The sequence below is a fragment of the Aulonocara stuartgranti genome (genome assembly GCF_965226115.1).
Source record: "Aulonocara stuartgranti genome assembly, chromosome: 1".
Lineage (NCBI taxonomy): Eukaryota > Metazoa > Chordata > Actinopteri > Cichliformes > Cichlidae > Aulonocara > Aulonocara stuartgranti.
Window position 1 is genome coordinate 40160191 of NC_138939.1, and position 18101 is coordinate 40178291.

General features: G+C 45.6%; 1 protein-coding gene across 9 annotated transcripts in view; it reads left to right on the forward strand.

Moving 5' to 3' along the window:
- herc1 (HECT and RLD domain containing E3 ubiquitin protein ligase family member 1) overlaps positions 1–18101 on the forward strand; it is a 96474-nt gene that overhangs the window by 55991 nt on the left and 22382 nt on the right. For 3 of the 9 annotated variants that reach the window (XM_082530525.1, XM_082530529.1, XM_082530527.1), the window contains exons 38-61: positions 452–1079; positions 1332–1605; positions 1702–1912; positions 2008–2174; positions 2375–2491; positions 2744–2999; positions 5388–5509; positions 5610–5836; positions 6155–6423; positions 6614–6666; positions 6764–6964; positions 7420–7594; positions 7896–8163; positions 13061–13274; positions 13706–13965; positions 14059–14186; positions 14601–14737; positions 16144–16344; positions 16433–16563; positions 16699–16916; positions 17045–17165; positions 17303–17452; positions 17671–17772; positions 17872–18045. In XM_082530525.1, coding sequence (XP_082386651.1) covers positions 452–1079; positions 1332–1605; positions 1702–1912; positions 2008–2174; positions 2375–2491; positions 2744–2999; positions 5388–5509; positions 5610–5836; positions 6155–6423; positions 6614–6666; positions 6764–6964; positions 7420–7594; positions 7896–8163; positions 13061–13274; positions 13706–13965; positions 14059–14186; positions 14601–14737; positions 16144–16344; positions 16433–16563; positions 16699–16916; positions 17045–17165; positions 17303–17452; positions 17671–17772; positions 17872–18045 — 4804 coding nt within the window. The remainder of the gene's footprint in view (positions 1–451; positions 1080–1331; positions 1606–1701; positions 1913–2007; positions 2175–2374; positions 2492–2743; positions 3000–5387; positions 5510–5609; positions 5837–6154; positions 6424–6613; positions 6667–6763; positions 6965–7419; positions 7595–7895; positions 8164–13060; positions 13275–13705; positions 13966–14058; positions 14187–14600; positions 14738–16143; positions 16345–16432; positions 16564–16698; positions 16917–17044; positions 17166–17302; positions 17453–17670; positions 17773–17871; positions 18046–18101) is intronic. The other 6 variants (XM_082530531.1, XM_082530528.1, XM_082530526.1 and 3 more) reach the window with 6 other exon arrangements.

Consider the following 18101-nt stretch of genomic DNA (forward strand, 5'->3'; position numbering starts at 1 on the left):
TTAAGGCTTAGACTGCAACCGTTGTTCTGTTTCTCTGGAATAATGACTTCAGGGGTTAAAAAAGAGTAACATCACTTTGCACGGCATGTGAAACGAGCTGTCCTCTAGACACGTGTTCGTGTTGCTGAAGAACACGTGTCTACTGGAACGTGTCGACATCACAGATGGAGCTGGATGTGATTTCTGGATGTGTCTTCATGTTTTCTGCCGTGTCCTCCTTTGAAATCATCATGTCACCCTCTGTTTTCCTTTGCTCCGTTTTACTCTTTCACATCTTGACTTCGGCTTTTGACTCATCGTCCATACATTCTTCTGGGATGGTCACGTGTGATACCCACATAATGCACCTTTTTATTTGTCTCGCATGCTGTGCCTTTTCTCTCCTACCCTTTCCCTCACTTTGTGTTTCCTTCCCTTGTCTCTTTTCACTCTCCACTCCCTTCTATTAAAGCTTCCCAACTTTCTGGTCACCTAGTGACACTCCATTGTACAACCTGGACCCGTGCGAGCCTTTGCCCTTTGATGTGGCCCGTTTCCGTGGCCTCACTGCCTCCTTGTTGTTGGACCTCACCTACCTTACCAGCATTCACGAGGATACTACAACAAAGCTCAGCGCCCGACGCCACGAGAAGAAGCACCGCAACACACCCTCTACTGGGCACGAGCCGACCGGCGGCGAGGAGAAAACCGACGGCGAAGGGCACAACCGTAACGACTCAAAAGATAACGTTGGAGCCCCTTCGGCTGCCACAACCTCTGACCTACGAGTGTCCCACAGCCTCGATGAGGTGAAAGCACACGTGGCGCCCAACTCAAAGTCAGAGAGTGAGATCTCCTCTGTGGCTGGGGGCGGGGTAGGTGCGAATGAAACCCTTTTCACTGCTCCTGCTCCTGCTGATGGGAACAGGAAGAAAGGCCATGATCATGGCTGCCGCAGTCACGAGCCCTCTCCTTCCTCCATCACCACTCAGTCAGAGATCCATGCTGTGCAGCTGTCCTACCTCTACCTGGGAGCTATGAAGACCCTCAGCGCGCTGCTGAGCTGCAGCAAGTATGCTGAGCTGCTCCTCATACCAAAGGTAAAGAAGCCTGCCGAGTACGTTTACTTAAGCTGTAGCAGTCCATGCACTTGGCGTGCTGTGCAGTTCATAGGAATTCTTACAGGAAATCTTTGACTTCTACAGAAATGTGAACGTTTCTGGTTGTTTGCACCATGTGTAAAGTATGTTAAGTACATATGTAAATACATTGTCTGAAGTTGGTGAAATCAAAAACAGATCTCAGTTAAATATTACGAGATTTCTAACCACCAGTTCTGTCCTGACCTCCAGGTGTTACCAGAAGCAACCCCCAGTGGGCACAACGCTGATCTGAACACCTGCACCAGTGGAAACCCAGCTGCCACCTCACCAGTATACCAGGACGAGGTGGAGATGCGGGCAGCTCTGCAGTTCCTCATGCGTCACATGGTGAAGCGGGCAGTAATGCGCTCCCCCATCAAGCGAGCACTGGGACTGGCAGACCTGGAGAGGGCGCAGGCTATGATCTACAAGCTGGTTGTAAATGGGTTGTTGGAGGAGCCTAGTGGTGGGAAAGCAAAGGCTGGTGAGAACATGCAGATAGTTTCAGTTCAGAGTCCAGTTTATAATCAAGCCACATAGAATAAAGCTACAAATGATCATTTTTTTATCTCTTTCACAGGTGTGAGAAGTGAACCTGAAGGTGAGGGGGAAGTTACAGAGGGGGAACAGTTGGCACAAACCCCCGTCACCACCAGTCCGTCAGCTTCCAGCACCACCTCCTTTATGAGCTCCTCACTGGAGGACACTACCACGGCTACCACACCTGTCACTGATACAGAGACCGTCCCTGCCTCGGAGTCTCCAGGAGTCATGCCTCTCAGCCTCCTGAGGTCAGATGGCACATATTGTTATTTAGCTAGTGCTAACGAGTAGCCTTGTTTCCGTGTGGGATTAAAGCCAGATGATTATTTGAATCCACCTGCAGGCAAATGTTCTCCAGTTACCCCACCACCACTCTTGTTCCGACACGTCGAGCCCAGACTCCTCCAGTGTCATCCCTACCGACCTCTCCGTCAGACGAGGTTGGCCGCAGACAGAGCCTCACCTCTCCGGACTCCCAGCCCTCCAGACCACAGAACAGAACAGGTACCTGTAAGTATGCCAAACTGCAAGGAGTATTCTTTGGTTGGCCTGTGGAAAGCTTGGACCTTATCCATTATGGAAAAGTTGAAAAAATAGAAAACACAAACAGATATTTTAATATAATTCCGTTTTACTTTTTTCATCTTTTGATACTGTATTCAGCCGCCTGACCCCGATGATGATGATGATGTCATTGTTGTTTCCTTCAGCCCTGTCGGACCCCAGCAGCAGACTGTCCACGTCTCCCCCTCCACCTGCGATTGCTGTGCCTCTGTTGGAGATGGGCTTCTCCCTGCGCCAGATCACTAAAGCTCTGGAAGCCACTGGTCAGTCTATCTGCAGTAACCGGCCCATTGTTGTCCATTTACAAATACATGAAGTCAGGGTAAAAAGATTATATTCCAGGAATAATCAAGATGTTGACTTATTTTTTCTACCTAAAATCTTGAATGTTCTCAGAATGCTCCCTACCAATTCATCCTGTGTAACAAAGCTTCTGTGCGTCATTACGTGTCTGTGACGTGGCATAACAAGATTTCCCCTACAAATAGTCGACCTGTTATATGTTTTTATCCCAGGTGCTCGAGGAGAGGTAGATGCTCAGAACATCACCGTGCTAGCCATGTGGATGATCGAACATCCAGGAACGGAGGATGAGCACGATGAGCCCCACGCCAGAGGCGGCGGTGTCAGCAGTGAAGCCCCCGACTCGTCCTGTCCTGGTGCCACAGCAATCACTGGAGCCAAGTCTCTGGATAAAAACTCATATCTGTGCTCTCCCGGGGTCATAGCCAGCGCAGACACTTCCGAAGTGGAGGAAGGTTTCAGCGAAAGGTACAACAGGATGCTCATTGCTCGCAGCGTGTTTGCTCGCAGCGTGTTGCATTTTAATTACAACAGTAATTAAGTAGAGTAGTAGTAGGATAAGTAATGTTTAAAAGTTGTGGTTAGAAGTTTACATACACTCATCATGGACATGTATGTCACAGTAACTGCTCTTATTCCAGGCGTCTTTAATGAATTAAAAAAAACTGGGTCCACAAATTTGAATTTATTTGGGATTTTCTCCAATCCACACAGGATCAAACATACATTCAACTGAGTCTTTTAACTAGTAGCCTATTCATTCCTTATTATTGATCATGATTGACAACTGATAGCTTCGCCCTTTCGATATAAAAATGGAAAAGTCCAAGGAACTCCGTGAAGATCTAAGAAATACTGATGGGATTTCTGGCTCTTTTTGGAGAACCGGCTCTTTCGGCTCCCAACCAGCTCTTCGGGTTATTTTGTTGCTTTAATTAATTTATTATTAACAATAATATAAAATTACGCACAAAAGGAATTACTAATGTAAAAAAAGAAAGTGGTTTTATTTATATATGTTTATATATAAATATATGCGGTGGCCCCTAGAGACAAAACACGTACAAACTCCAAAACACATTTCTAGCTTTAACTGAACTTCCAAAGCAGAGCTACTAGATCACTTAAATTACACAATTGAAAGCATGTGTGTATTGTTTGTGTATTTATACACAAGCACTCATATATAGTCAAATAATTTAAAATTCATTTACCTGTTACTACCACACACCAAATCCGGTCGTTGGTACTTCCTGGCTTGTGTAGCCACTAAGTAACAAAAGCTCCACACTGCCCCCTAGCATCCTGGAGCACTTCTGTTGTGTTTTGTATGTGTTTTGGAGTTTGTACGTGTTTTGTCTGTAGGGGCCACCGTAACTATACTTTTATTTATTCACGCCACATAAAATGTAATAAATAAACCGTATAATAAAAAAACTATTCACATTTCAACTTTTAACTATTTAAATTTTCAGCTTTTTCCTTTTAAACCAATTTAAAGTGAAAAAACACAAAACAGGGCTCGCAAAATCGCTAGCCCGATGTCCCGGAGCTAGTGATATCTCCGGTCGGGCGACCAAAATCTATCTCAGCCCCGCCCGTCGGGTTATCATATAGCCCGACGGGCGAGGCTGAGAAATCGATTCAATTAAATGAACTGTTCTGTGAAGAACAGCGTCAAATATCCAATTATAATTAGGGCTGTGCGATATGACCAAAATCTCATTTATTGTCTCATGTCCCGACAGCGACATGTATCACAAAATTTTACATTTTCTGTAAATTCTGTGAATCTCGAGCAACTCAACTTGCGTGAAGTGTTTCCAGCTGGGCGTCGTGTAGCTGGAGTCGAGTGTTACATAAGTTGAAACGGCCGCAATTTTCTTTGTGAGTACTTATACACGGCCTGTTCTAAGGTTTATTTTTTAGCACCTGACGGCTCTTTTTAGCTTCTCGTCCGTAAACACTCTGCATGCTATTTCACATAATTCAGTTTATTTTGAAAAATCTCGACAGGATCTTCAGCTTTATTTTGAAAGGTTTATGCGGAAAATAATCAAACGGACGGCGGAGCCATGCGATGCTGTTACCGTCGTTGTTGCTAATGACAACGCATAAAAACAGGCGCTTGTCCGTCCGTAGTGTGGTTATATTAAATAGAAGAGAAAGAGAGAACTTTAAGAAATGAATACAGCCACTACAGTGTCCATCAGAACGATGACAAAATATTACCGTAAACAGTTTATTTTGAGACACCACGACAGACGTTTTCATATCATCATCCGATATATATCGTTATATCGAGCAGCCCTAGTTATAATCGTGTCAGAAAGTTGTCTATGGTCACCAAAAGCATCTGGTCTTGCTAAGGCTCATCTAACCAATATTAGTAATGCGTATGTATATATTTGAGGGAGTACGTTTCCTTTTAAACCTGTGTAGATGAGAGAAAATCCAAAGTAATTTCACATTTTTGCACCCAAGTGTTGTTGTTTTTTTTTTAATCATTAAAACTTAGCGTGATATTTATGGCCAAGCTGCTCTAAGTATTTAGAGCTCGCTCACATAGATGCATTTTCTCTTGTTTGAAACTTAAACTCACTGTTTAATTCAACTGACGACAAAAAATTCTGCTGTGTCTGAAGTTAGAGAATGTAGGTCTGTGGTGCTTTTACAACCCTCCCAATTGAGAAATGGAAAGTACTGAGAGTCACCCCAACACAGAACAGAGGTGCCCAGCCTACTTCCCTGACACGAGATGAGATGACGTGTTTATTGAGTGTGTTTCTTTTTCTGCAAAATGTCAGCTACTCTGCGACTATGAATACTCTAAAGTGTGTATACTTTGTCTTCTAGTCCTGAAGGTCTGGAGCAGGACAATGCATCTGCATCCAGCAGTGCCCCACTCAGAGGCCGCTCTGCTGCGGGCAGGAAACACCGCTTTGACCTGGCTGCACGCACACTGCTGGCTCGTGCTGGTGAGAATATTTCACAAGTGTATATCCTACCTTTCTTTACAAGACAGTGAACGTTTATCTTCCACTCAGAAGCTCATGGGAAACGTTGATTCTTTTGTAGCTGGACTGTACCGCTCAGTGCAGGCCCACCACAGCCAGTCACGTCGGGAGGTCTCGTCCTTACAGCAGCAACAAGACCCAGGTGCACTCTATGACTTCAACCTGGATGAAGAGCTGGAGATGGACCTTGATGAGGAGACCATGGAGGCCATGTTTGGCCAAGACCTCGCTAGTGACACTGACATTCTGGGAATGTGGATCCCGGAGGTACTGGATTGGCCAACATGGGTGTGTGACTTTAGAGCTGCCATCACGGTTCTGCGGTTTCGCTTCATCACTTATTGCGTCGAGTAAACTTACATGCACGTTGAAATAAACCCATTTGTTTGGTTAAACATTACCCATGAAATCTTCCTGCATTAGGACTTTGCCCCTGAAACTTTAAATCATGCAACTAATGAAATTCATGTTTTGGATAACTCGATCTTTATTCTCAGTACTGATAACTGGCTGCTCATTCATATCTGTCAGAGGTTCAGATTAGATTGCATGAATGTGTATTGTTTCTCTAAAACATCTTCGTGTCTGTTGTACATCAACTCACAGCACGTGTGTGAGACAGACGATCGAGATGAAGTGGTAGTGTGCGAGCTGTGTGAGGCCAACGTGGCCAATTTCAATCAGCACATGAAGAAGAGCCACCCAGGCTGTGGGCGCAGCGCCAACCGGCAAGGCTACCGCAGCAACGGCTCCTACGTGGATGGCTGGTTCGGTGGGGAGTGTGGGAGTGGAAACCCCTACTATCTGCTGTGTGGCAGCTGCAGAGAGAAGTACTTGGCAATCAAAAGCAAAGCCAAAGTCCCCATTGTGGAAAGGTGTGCACTCCTGTGTGTGACAGCCGACAAAGCAACAGGAAATTGATTAGATTTTTACACTTCTGCAATGAAATGATGTTTTAAATTAGGGGAAAAATCTATTGAAAAGCACGATAATAAAAAATATTTCTGCACTTATTTATATTATATTAGAATCTTTGTGTGATTTTATTTTGTGGTGTGACTTCAGATACAAGGGACAGGCTCCCGACCTTCTGGGAAAGCAAGACAGTGTTTATGAAGGTAACGCACGGTGACTGTGGATGTGATGCGTTGAACTGACACAACAGATTTAGAATTTTCCTTCAATTTTAAACTCTGTTGTCTTTCGGTCTTGCAGAGGATTGGGACATGCTGGACGTCGATGAAGATGAGAAGTTGACAGGGGAGGAGGAGTTTGAGCTTTTGGCTGGCCCTTTGGGTCTGAGCGAGCGCAGGATTGTCCCCGAGGCTGTCCAGTTTCTAGATAGTGACCCGTTGGGAGCCTCTATTGCCATGGTGACGGCAACCAACAGCATGGAGGAGACTTTACTACAGATAGGTTAGAAAACATCAGTAATTACCGTGTAGGGGATGTGTTCCTCTCCTGGGCAGCAAAGCAGTTCAGATCAATGAACCAGCTAAAATAGAACCAACATGTCCTGATATAAGGCCAAACTCTTTCCTTAAAAACTGTGTGGTGACTATGTGGATGATGCTAGGGTGAAGTGCAGGATTTTATTACAGACAGGTCTGCCGTTAAACACAAAATACTTTGCAGGGATCTAACCTGAGATACGAAGAAAAAAAACACACGAATTCACCATCAGATCAGATGTGAGGTCACAAAAATAACTGTGTCCACACCTTTTAATTTCAGTCTTCACATGAAAGTCGTTTTAATGCCATTAGAGCGTTTCGCCCTGGTACAGTCAAGCAAACGTGGCCCCTTATCTTTATAAGTTGGGTGTTTGTGACTGTAGTGGCAGTAAACTGAGTGTGTGTTTGTGTGTTCAGGCTGTCAGACCTCAGTGGACAAGAGTTCTTCTGGTAGGGTGACCCTCGGTGAGCAGGCAGCAGCCCTACAGAACCCCCATGACCGAGTGATGGCACTGAGGAGGGTGACCGCTGCAGCTCAGGTGCTGCTGGCCAGGACAATGGTGATGAGAGCCTTGTCCCTGCTATCCGTCAGGTAGCCTTTTGTATCTGCTGGAAATACTTTTTTAGCCTAAATAAGGTACACAAGCTTTTTTTAGAATTCAGAAATTCATTATGTTCCTGGGTGGGATTGTCAATAAATATGATATTATGTGAATAATCATGCCGTGAGAGTATTCATAATAACAACAGTACATCTATTTCAACCCTTTGGATGAGGTTGTGTATTCATAGATAAAATATTAATTTAAATATTTATGAATTGTGTTTGACAGGTAAACAGAAACCAGAACAATAAGTTAGTTTTTCTCTCTTCTCTCCTTCCACACATTCAGCGGATCAAGCTGCAGCCTCGCAGCAGGTCTAGAGTCCCTTGGTTTGACTGACATTAGGACTCTAGTCAGGCTGATGTGCCTGGCGGCAGCGGGCCGAGCTGGTCTTTCCACCAGTTCGTCCACAGGCCCAGGCCATGCTGAAAGGCCCCGTGGGGCCACCAAGACGAGCAAACCCATCTCCTGCCTGGCTTACCTCAGCACAGCAGTGGGCTGTCTTGCCTCCAACAGTCCCAATGCTGCCAAGCTGCTAGTTCAGTTGTGCACTCAGGTAAAGTATCATCACCCCAGTATCTCCCTGATGACTGATTTGATTTTCAGCTTAGATATTGAAAACACAGTCACTGGGTGATGAGATTCCCCAAATTTGTTCAGTCCAAAAGGAAAAGATTCCTTGTCAAACATACCATTACATCGAAGTTTTATTCTCTCAAATACCGTATGTGGAAATCTACACATGCAGTAACTGACAACTTGAACAGAACCCCTTTTTATCTTTAGGTACTTTGCTACCAGCAGCCTGTAGCACCTAATTTAATGTGATTTCTTTTATACGAGTCTGCAAAAAATGCCAAAGATGACATAGTTTGACATGGATAAAAAAGTCTTTTTTTTTTATGCTATGTATATATAAAAAAAAAACACCCAGCACGCCCCTGCGGGCGGTTTATCCTTCAAGCTCGGGTCCTCTACCAGAGGCCTGGGAGCTTGAGGGTCCTGCGCAGTATCTTAGCTGTTCCCAGGACTGCGCTCTTCTGGACAGAGATCTCCGATGTTGTTCCCGGGATCTGCTGGAGCCACTCGCCTAGCTTGGGAGTCACCGCACCTAGTGCTCCGATTACCACGGGGACCACCGTTACCTTCACCCTCCACATCCTCTCGAGCTCTTCTCTGAGCCCTTGGTATTTCTCCAGCTTCTCGTGTTCCTTCTTCCTGATATTGCTGTCATTCGGAACCGCTACATCGATCACTACGGCCGTCTTCTTCTGTTTGTCTACCACCACTATGTCCGGTTGGTTAGCCACCACCATTTTGTCCGTCTGTATCTGGAAGTCCCACAGGATCTTAGCTCGGTCATTCTCCACCACCCTTGGGGGCATCTCCCATTTTGACCTCGGGACTTCTAGGTTATACTCGGCACAGATGTTCCTGTACACTATGCCGGCCACTTGGTTATGGCGTTCCATGTATGCCTTGCCTGCTAGCATCTTGCACCCTGCTGTTATGTGCTGGATTGTCTCTGGGGCATCTTTACACAGCCTGCACCTGGGGTCTTGCCTGGTGTGATAGACCCCAGCCTCTATGGATCTTGTACTCAGAGCTTGTTCTTGTGCTGCCATGATTAGTGCCTCTGTGCTGTCTTTCAGTCCAGCTTTGTCCAGCCACTGGTAGGATTTCTGGATATCAGCCACCTCCTCTATCTGCCGGTGGTACATACCGTGCAGGGGCCTGTCCTTCCATGATGGTTCCTCGTCTCCCTCCTCTTTCTTGGGTTTCTGCTGCCTGAGGTATTCACTGAGCACTCGGTCAGTTGGGGCCATCTTCCCAATGTATTCTTGGATGTTCGTTGTCTCATCCTGGACTGTGGTGCTGACACTCACCAGTCCCCGGCCCCCTTCCTTCCGCTTAGCGTACAGCCTCAGGGTGCTGGACTTGGGGTGAAACCCTCCATGCATGGTCAGGAGCTTTCTTGTCTTTATGTCAGTGGCTTCTATCTCCTCCTTTGGCCAGCCTATTACCCCAGCAGGGTACCTGATCACGGGCAGGGCGTATGTGTTGATGGCCCGGATCTTGTTCTTACCATTCAGCTGACTCCTCAGGACTTGCCTGACCCTCTGCAGGTACTTGGTGGTTGCAGCCTTTCTAGCGGCCTCTTCATGGTTCCCATTCGCCTGCGGGATCCCCAAGTACTTGTAACTGTCCTCTATGTCTGCAATGTTGCCTTCTGGTAGTTCAATCCCCTCAGTTCTGACTACCTTCCCTCTCTTTGTTACCATCCGACTACACTTCTCCAGTCCGAACGACATTCCAATGTCATTGCTGTATAGCCTGGTAGTGTGGATCAGTGAATCGATGTCTCGTTCACTCTTGGCATACAGCTTGATGTCATCCATGTACAGGAGGTGGCTGACAACTGCTCCGTTCCGTAGTCGGTATCCGTAGCCAGTCTTGTTAATGATCTCACTGAGGGGGTTCAGGCCTATGCAGAACAGCAGTGGGGACAGAGCATCTCCTTGGTAGATCCCGCACTTGATGGTGACTTGTGCTATGGGCTTGGAGTTGGCCTCTAGTGTTGTACGCCACATCCCCATTGAGTTCCTGATGAAGGCTCTTAGCGTCCCATTGATCTTGTACAATTCTAGGCATTCCAGTATCCAGCTGTGGGGCATTGAGTCATAGGCCTTCTTGTAATCAATCCAGGCAGTGCACAGGTTGGTCAGTCTGGTCTTGCAGTCTCGGCTGATTGTTCTGTCTACCAGTAGCTGGTGTTTTGCACCTCTGGTATTCTTGCCAATTCCTTTCTGTGTCCCGCTCATGTATTGACCCATGTGCCTGTTCATCTTAGCCGATATGATGCCTGACAGGAGCTTCCATGTAGTACTGAGGCAGGTTATTGGTCGGTAGTTGGAGGGGACCGGTCCCTTCTTGGGGTCCTTGGGGATCAGGACCGTCCGGCCTTCAGTTAGCCATTCCGGGTGTCTCTCGTTAACTAGCAGCTGGTTCATTTGTGCTGCCAGACGCTCGTGGAGTGCAGTCAGCTTCTTCAGCCAGTAGGCGTGAACCATGTCGGGCCCTGGTGCTGTCCAACTCTTCATACTGGAGACCCTTTCTTGGATATCTGCCACTGTGATGGTTACTGGACCCTGTTCAGGGAGGTCGCTGTGGTCTGCCCTCAGATCCACTAGCCACTGAGCATTGCCGTTATGGGTTGCATCCTTCTCCCATATGCTCTTCCAGTATTGCTCCGTCTCCAGCCTTGGTGGTGCTGTTCTCTTATTGTTCCCTTGCCACTGAGAGTACACCTTTGCTGGTTCTGTGGAGAACAGCTGGTTTATTCTCCTGCCTTCTATCTCTCTGGTGTACCTCCTCAAGCGGCTGGCCAAGGCTGTGAGTCTTTGCTTGGCAGTTTCCAAGGCCTCAGGTATGGACAGCTTGCTGTATTTCTTAGGCACCTTATTTGTCGCACCTTTCTGCAACTCCGTTAGTTGGCTAACCTCCCTCCGTGCTACTTTGATCTTGCCCTCTAGCCTCCTTCTCCATGGAGGGTACTGCCCCTTGTGGCTGTTCAACTTGTAGCCAAGCATCTCACTGATCACTGCTGCCGTATTGTAGATCAGCTTGTTAGTGTCGGTAATCGTGGTTGTAGGTATTGCCCGTAGTGCTGCATTAACATCATCTAGCAGACCTTCTGAGGGTACTTCACGTAATCTTGGTAACCGGCTACGGGGGATCCAGGTTTCAAGCTTGGCCATGATCCTATTTTTCAGGTCAGTTCCTCTCGCACTCAACGATCCTTCTCCTATCGCACTTGGGGCTATGTACCCAATCTCGGGTGGGGGTGATGATATCTCCCCCCTGACCTGGCGTCCTGACTCCTCCTTGCCGTAGCATTTGTGTTGTACCTCGTCAATCTCTAGCTGTGAGAGCAGTCCCTTCTTTCGAATGTTGGAACACTGAGCTACTAGTTGTTTCGCCGTCATTGTGGATGTTGGGTATCGAAGAATCCATAGGTCCCTCATCCTATTCATGTAGCCCCTTCCGCCGGGGTTACTTGCGTAGTAGCATTCCAACAACGCCCTGTTTTCGTCCCTTGCCCACCGATGCCTTCTTGTTCCAGTAGCCCACTTTTCGTCAGGGTGCCCTGGTTCCTCAACACCTGACGCGGACCTTGTTGATCCGGGCGACGTCCGAGCCGGCATGCCTTCATATTTATCTGTCTCGCTCATGTCTGCGGTAGGCTTGCTTAGCATAGGGGGTCTAGCCTTAGGACCCTTACTGGATACAGACGCCCCAGGCAGGAATCGAACTTGCGATCCTCTGTTCCAAAGGCGTGTAGTTTAACCACTACGCTATCCAGCTGCTATATATATATATATATATATATATATATATATATATATATATATATTAGCATATATATATGGTATATATATATATATATAGCATATATATGGTATATATATATGCTATATATATATATATATATATGCTATATATAGCATATAAGATAAGATAAGATAACCTTTATTAGTCCCACACGTGGGAAATTTGTTTTGTCACAGCAGGAAGTGGACAGTGCAAAAGTTATGACGCAAAAATTAGAATACAATAAGAATAAATACAGTACACAGCTGTACAGAATAGAATAAAATAATATACTATATACAGTAGAATAAAATAGAATAAAAATATACAATAAGATAAAAATAGAATACGAATGCTATATACAACTGAGTAAAAATACAACGATGCCAGAAAAGATTATTGCACTTAGTGTTATTGCACATGTGTGGATGTGTGTGTTTGTTCAGTTAAAGTCTTGGTGTGGTGTGCAGTGTGTCCTTCAAAAATTGGAGTAAACTGAACTGTACCGGGAAGTCACAGCCTTAAGAAATAGGAAAAGTCCAGTAAAGACCTACAAAGAAAGAGATGGTCTGGTGTTCAGTTGATCCATCTGCTGTTTGCCAGTGCCTCATCAGAAATGGTCTCAGTGCAAAGGTGGCTGTCAGGAAGCCATCCTTGATCGCCAAAGAAGGGAAACTGGGAGAAAAGGTTAAGGTTTGCTAATTCATATGAGAACTGGTCTGAAAATCTAGAGCAACAGGTCTTATGAATCCACATTTTTGGTCATTATCAGTTTATACAGAGGTGGTGTGATAAAGTCCACAGAAAGTAAAGAAATGTATGTTGGGTTGATTACTTATTTATTTTAACAATGCTTTTTGACAATGAATAAATCTTATACTATAGGAAAGCCTGTTTATGTCTCATTAAAAGGTGCAACATTAGTAAGGAAATGCATTTGTAGGTTGAGCAGCAGGTGTGGGGTGCAGCTGTGACTTTTGCACAGATTTCATCAGACAGATTATCCACGTCTCCCCTTTCAGCTTTCTTGCACTTTAAAAATGTTGATTGATGTGATGCTTTTCCCCCCTTTTCTTATCCAGAACCTGATCTCTGCGGCTACAGGCATGAATCTGACAACGGTGGACGACCCCATCCAGAGAAAGTTCTTGCCCAGCTTTCTGCGTGGTGTGGCCGAGGAGAACAAGCTGGTCACGTCGCCTAACTTTGTGGTGACTCAGGCCCTTGTGGCCCTCCTGGCAGATAAAGGGGCCAGACTGAGACCTGCTTATGACAAGGCTGATATGGAGAAAAGAGGTTTGTAGACTCTGAGGAAAAGGCCGTTCCATGTCATTTCGTCTGTCATTGTTTCTCTCTTACTTCATGGAATTGATCTTGATTACCTTGAAGTTATATCTCATATTGGTATATTATGATGTTACTTTTTCTTAATATTTAAAGAAAAGTCATTTCAATGTGGTTTGTGTTCACATAAATATACTTTATACTCAGAAGAACAGTGATTCTGTGATGCTCTTATGTTCTTCTGCTTATTCTAAAATGTTCTTCCTGGTGCTGATACCAGTCATACACGTATTCGTTTAATTCATGTAGTAGTGACATAACTCATCTGCTTGTGCCAGTTTCTTCTGTATATTCACATTTTTTGTGCTTTTTGTGTCTTTTCATCGTTGCTCCTTCTTTCACTCACCGGGCATTCTTGTCACTTTGTGTTCCGTGTCGAGCAGGTCTAATTGCGCATTTGTATGCCCATCCTTCCCATAATCCTTCCGCTGTAGGCCCTCTGGAGCTGGCCAACGCTCTGGCAGCTTGTTGCCTGTCCTCACGGCTTTCCTCGCAGCATCGCCAGTGGGGTGCTCAGCAATTAGTTCGCACTCTGGCCGCCCACGACCGCGACAACAACCAGAACCGTCCGCAGACTTTTGCTGACATGGCAGGGGACCTGCGAAAGTGCTCCTTTATCAAACTAGAGGCTCACCAGAGCAGGGTCGGTAGTTTGGTCTTTCTCTGTATTATACAGTGAGGTTGTTTGCACCATTTCTGATTGGTAGTTAAAATAATCCTCCTCTTGTTGCTTCAGGTCATCACATGTGGTTGGTGCAGTAAGAAAGGCCTTTTGGCTACCAGTGGCAATGACGGGACGGTCAGAGTATGGAACGTAACCAAGAGCCAGTACACCCTCCAGCAGACCTGCGTCTTCAATAAGGAGTAAGGTTTTTTTTTAAGGATCCCACACAGCTAAACAGAGACATCTTGCTGTAATTGGTCCAGTTTGTATTTATTTCCCCCCAATAAATCTTTTTTCTCCATCAGAAACTCAGTTACCAGTTTGAGAATTAAGATGCCTTTTAACGATCCCTGTGGGACAAATGTTTTTGGTTCGTTTCTCAAGGAATCGAACCAACCTGACCTTTGGCAGTTTGCTGAGGCAGGTCCTGAAGGCTCCTGTCCCATGAGCCTCTTTCACAGAATCACACATCATTCCTTACAAAAGAAAAAAATAGTTTTCATCATTGTATAAAGTTCTTTTAGATGAGACTTTAAATAAGTTTGAGTGCTCCCAAAGGTGTCAGATACTTCAATACAGTTCTAACTTTGTTTTTTTATCTTATCTTTCACTAGTGACGACTCTTTGGAGGAGGGAATGTCTGGTTTGGGGTCTCCCAGCGATCCTTGCCTGTCACCTCTTGCATGGAGTGTCACTGGAAAGTATCTCGCCTCTGCCATGGAGAAAATGGTCAACATCTGGCAAGTTAATGGTAAAGAGTTCATTTTGTCCAGTCTTCTCTGGGGGTTATTGAATATGTTAATGATGAGCTTCACTGAGTTTTGCAGGACTTGTTTCACTATAATCTGTGGCTCACCTCGTATCACTGGTGACGGAGGCCTGCAGCATATGAATGAGAGGTCTTCTATTAAAAATAAAACTGAATGGTCACCGGATGTGTTCCAGGCATCATTTTCTGCCCCTCACCATACACCTGGCTTTGTGAACCATCTGTCCAGAGCTGTTACTGGGGTTAATAGAAGGTGTAATCACTTTCACCTGGTTTGGTGTTAATGAATTATCAGCAGGTACACTAGAAGGGCAACAATGAGACAAACCCCCGAAAAAAGGAATGGTTTTACAGGTGAGGGCCACTGAAATTTTAACCTCCTCGTCTTTTTTGACTGTTTTATTTTAACATAATTTTGCATTTGCATAAAAAGAAGCAGTTCATGCTTTCTTATGCCGGGCAGACACTGTGCGATTTTTTTTCAGTCGCGCGATTCAGCTCCTGCTCAAACTGCACGATTGACTCGCAGGGGTTAGAAGTTGGTAGGTCACGATGCAGGTCTCACACTATACCGCCCGATGCTCTGATGCGACCCGAGTGCTCACACTGTGCCTCCATAACATGAAGGTTATAACAGAAATTCTGTCGCTCGCTCTCTCTGTCTGTCACTCACACAGACACACCACCACCATCAACTTTGCTAAATTGCTAATGAAAAACATGATCAGGCAGCTGTGACTGAGCAGCAATGTAAATCCAACTATTTTCACAGTTGTTGTGGTCGTGATAATTTTGTGAGGCCACATCGAAAAGGCTCGGATGAGCTTTCTAAAGTTCTACAAGTTGTGCCTCCATCGCTTGTGTCCAGATCACACGCTGCACAGCCGTGCTGCTCCGTCTTTATCACCGACGTTTATGTGTTTGCGCGTGAGCAGTGTGAGAAGCTGCGGTGACACCCTGAGGTGTTAATCGCTTCTCGTTACCCCACGTATACTACACGACGCACGATGAAGGCCAAAATCGGGCCGATCGCCAAAACGGTCGCACGACTCAAAAATCGGCTCAAAATGGGCCAAAAATCGCACAGTGTGAGCCCAGCATTAAAGAAGTTGATACATTGTGGCAACAAAGTCATCATCCATCTCACAGTGAATCTGCAGGGAAGAACAGAAACGACAGCTCACTCCAAGACTGCAGTGTTGGAGTTTGTCCAACTGTATAAGCAGGAAGCTCTCATGTTCCTTCACAGACAGCTGAAAGACATCAGAACCACTATATAAAATACCTAAAAGGAACATTAAAACCAAGTATACTTGGGCATTTGTCAATATAAGTATGATATATCTTATACAAAATGTCATCATGGATCTGCTTTCATTGTCTCCAAGGTGGTAAAGGGCTTTTGGATGTGCAGCCTCACTGGGTGTCTGCACTAACTTGGCCTGAAGAGGAAGCAGAGTCCTTGTGGTGTGGGGAGCCCAAAGACATGCTGCTGGTGGGTCGAATGGATGGATCACTGGGCCTCATCGAGGTGCTGGACTCTTCTGGTATGCACCGCACAGAGCTGGAACACTGCTACAGGAAAGACGGTATGAGAGTTTTATTTCAGGTTCAACCACATCTTTGATATTTACTTGTGTAACTGAAAGAAAAACCGAAGGTTTTTTCCTCCTTTAGTGGCAATAATGCACATTGCCTGGTACAGTGAAGACAAGCCTTTTGCCGTTGGCTACGCAGATGGAAAGCTGCTGATTGGATCCAAAGAACCTTTGGATAAAGGAGCCATTGTTGTCATTGATGCGCACAAGGTGGAGTAATTTTATCATTCTGTTTATGTTGTGATTCTTTCATTTAAATTTCAAAAAGAGCGAGCTGTTTTACTGTCAGCTAGATGGATTAGATGGACATTTATAGCTGACAATGATTCCAAATCTTTTTGTCAGGAGTCGATCAGCAGCATGAAGTGGAGTCCAACGGGTCAGATCCTGCTGACGTGTGCTAAAGAGGAGACTGTGAAACTGTGGGCCAATCCAGACTCCTGCTCTGACACGGGCTCTGGCTGGCACTGCCTACAGAGCCTTAGACACCCCTCCTTGGTTAATGGTGTGGCCTGGTGCAGCTTGCCTGGATGCAGTCCGAAGCCCCTCAGCATGTTCGCCGTGTACGTTGACCTTGAATGCGCCCTCTGTTTTGGGTTTTGTGATTTCACTTCTGCCGTTTTTGTTGTTTCTCCACACAAAATGATTATTTTGAGGAAAAAAAGTTGTTATGGGTCATTATGCTTTTCAGATGCTGCCAGAATGGTCTGGTCTCTGTCTGGACTGTTCCTCAAGACATTTCAAACTTCACAGACTCCTGTTCCTCTGATTCAGAAGGATGGTGGGAGAATGAAGCCAAACCCAAGTTAATGGTATTTGTGTGTTTTAACTTCTACTGTAAAAGCACTTTAGCCAAAGTCATCCAGTAGCAGCTGAGTTTCTTTTGCTTTATTTTTGAGCAATAAGTTAATGTGTTGTTCAACCTCAATGTGCTATCATTGATGTGCAGCAGTCCACCCGATGGTCAGAAGATGGAGCAGTTTGTGTGTTCCAGCTAAAGGGCCACATCACTCCAGTAAGAACACTGGCTTTCAGTCCTGATGGTCTGGCCCTGGCATCTGGAGGAGTGGGAGGCCTCATGAACATCTGGTCCCTGCGGGTAAGAAACATACATATACACACAGATGGAAATGAAGGCACATAGTTCATATGTAAATACTGTAAGTACACACACAGATGACTGTAAATATGTAGATGGAAAGAACACATGACACTTAATTACACTGGTGAATGAAGCTGCTGTTTATAGTGACACTGTGTGTGTGTGTGTGTGTGTGTGTGTGTGTGTGTGTGTGTGTGTGTGTCCATTTCCAACAGGATGGCTCAGTACTCCAGACCGTGGTAGCTGGGTCAGGGGCTGTCCAGAACATTGTCTGGGTCTCAGATGTGGGCGTGGCCGTCTGCTCCAACAGGTCAAAGGCAAGTTGTCTCATTTGACTCCATTGTCTCCGTCATTTTGTATGATTGTATTTGTCCTCAGTTAAGTTTCATTTGCCTTTTGTATGGCTTGATTTCCAGGATGTGTTGGTTGTGAACTGCTCCAAAGAGTTCATGGCATCTAACCATGTGCTGGCCACCTGCCGCACGGCTTTGAAGAAGCAAGGTGTGGTCGGCCTCAACTTGGCACCCTGCATGAGAGCTTTCCTGGAGAGACTGCCTGTCATGTTGCAGGAGCAGTATGCCTATGAGAAGGTAAAGGGAGATATGATATAGCCCCTACTAGAAGTCAGAGTTTGTACTAGATGATT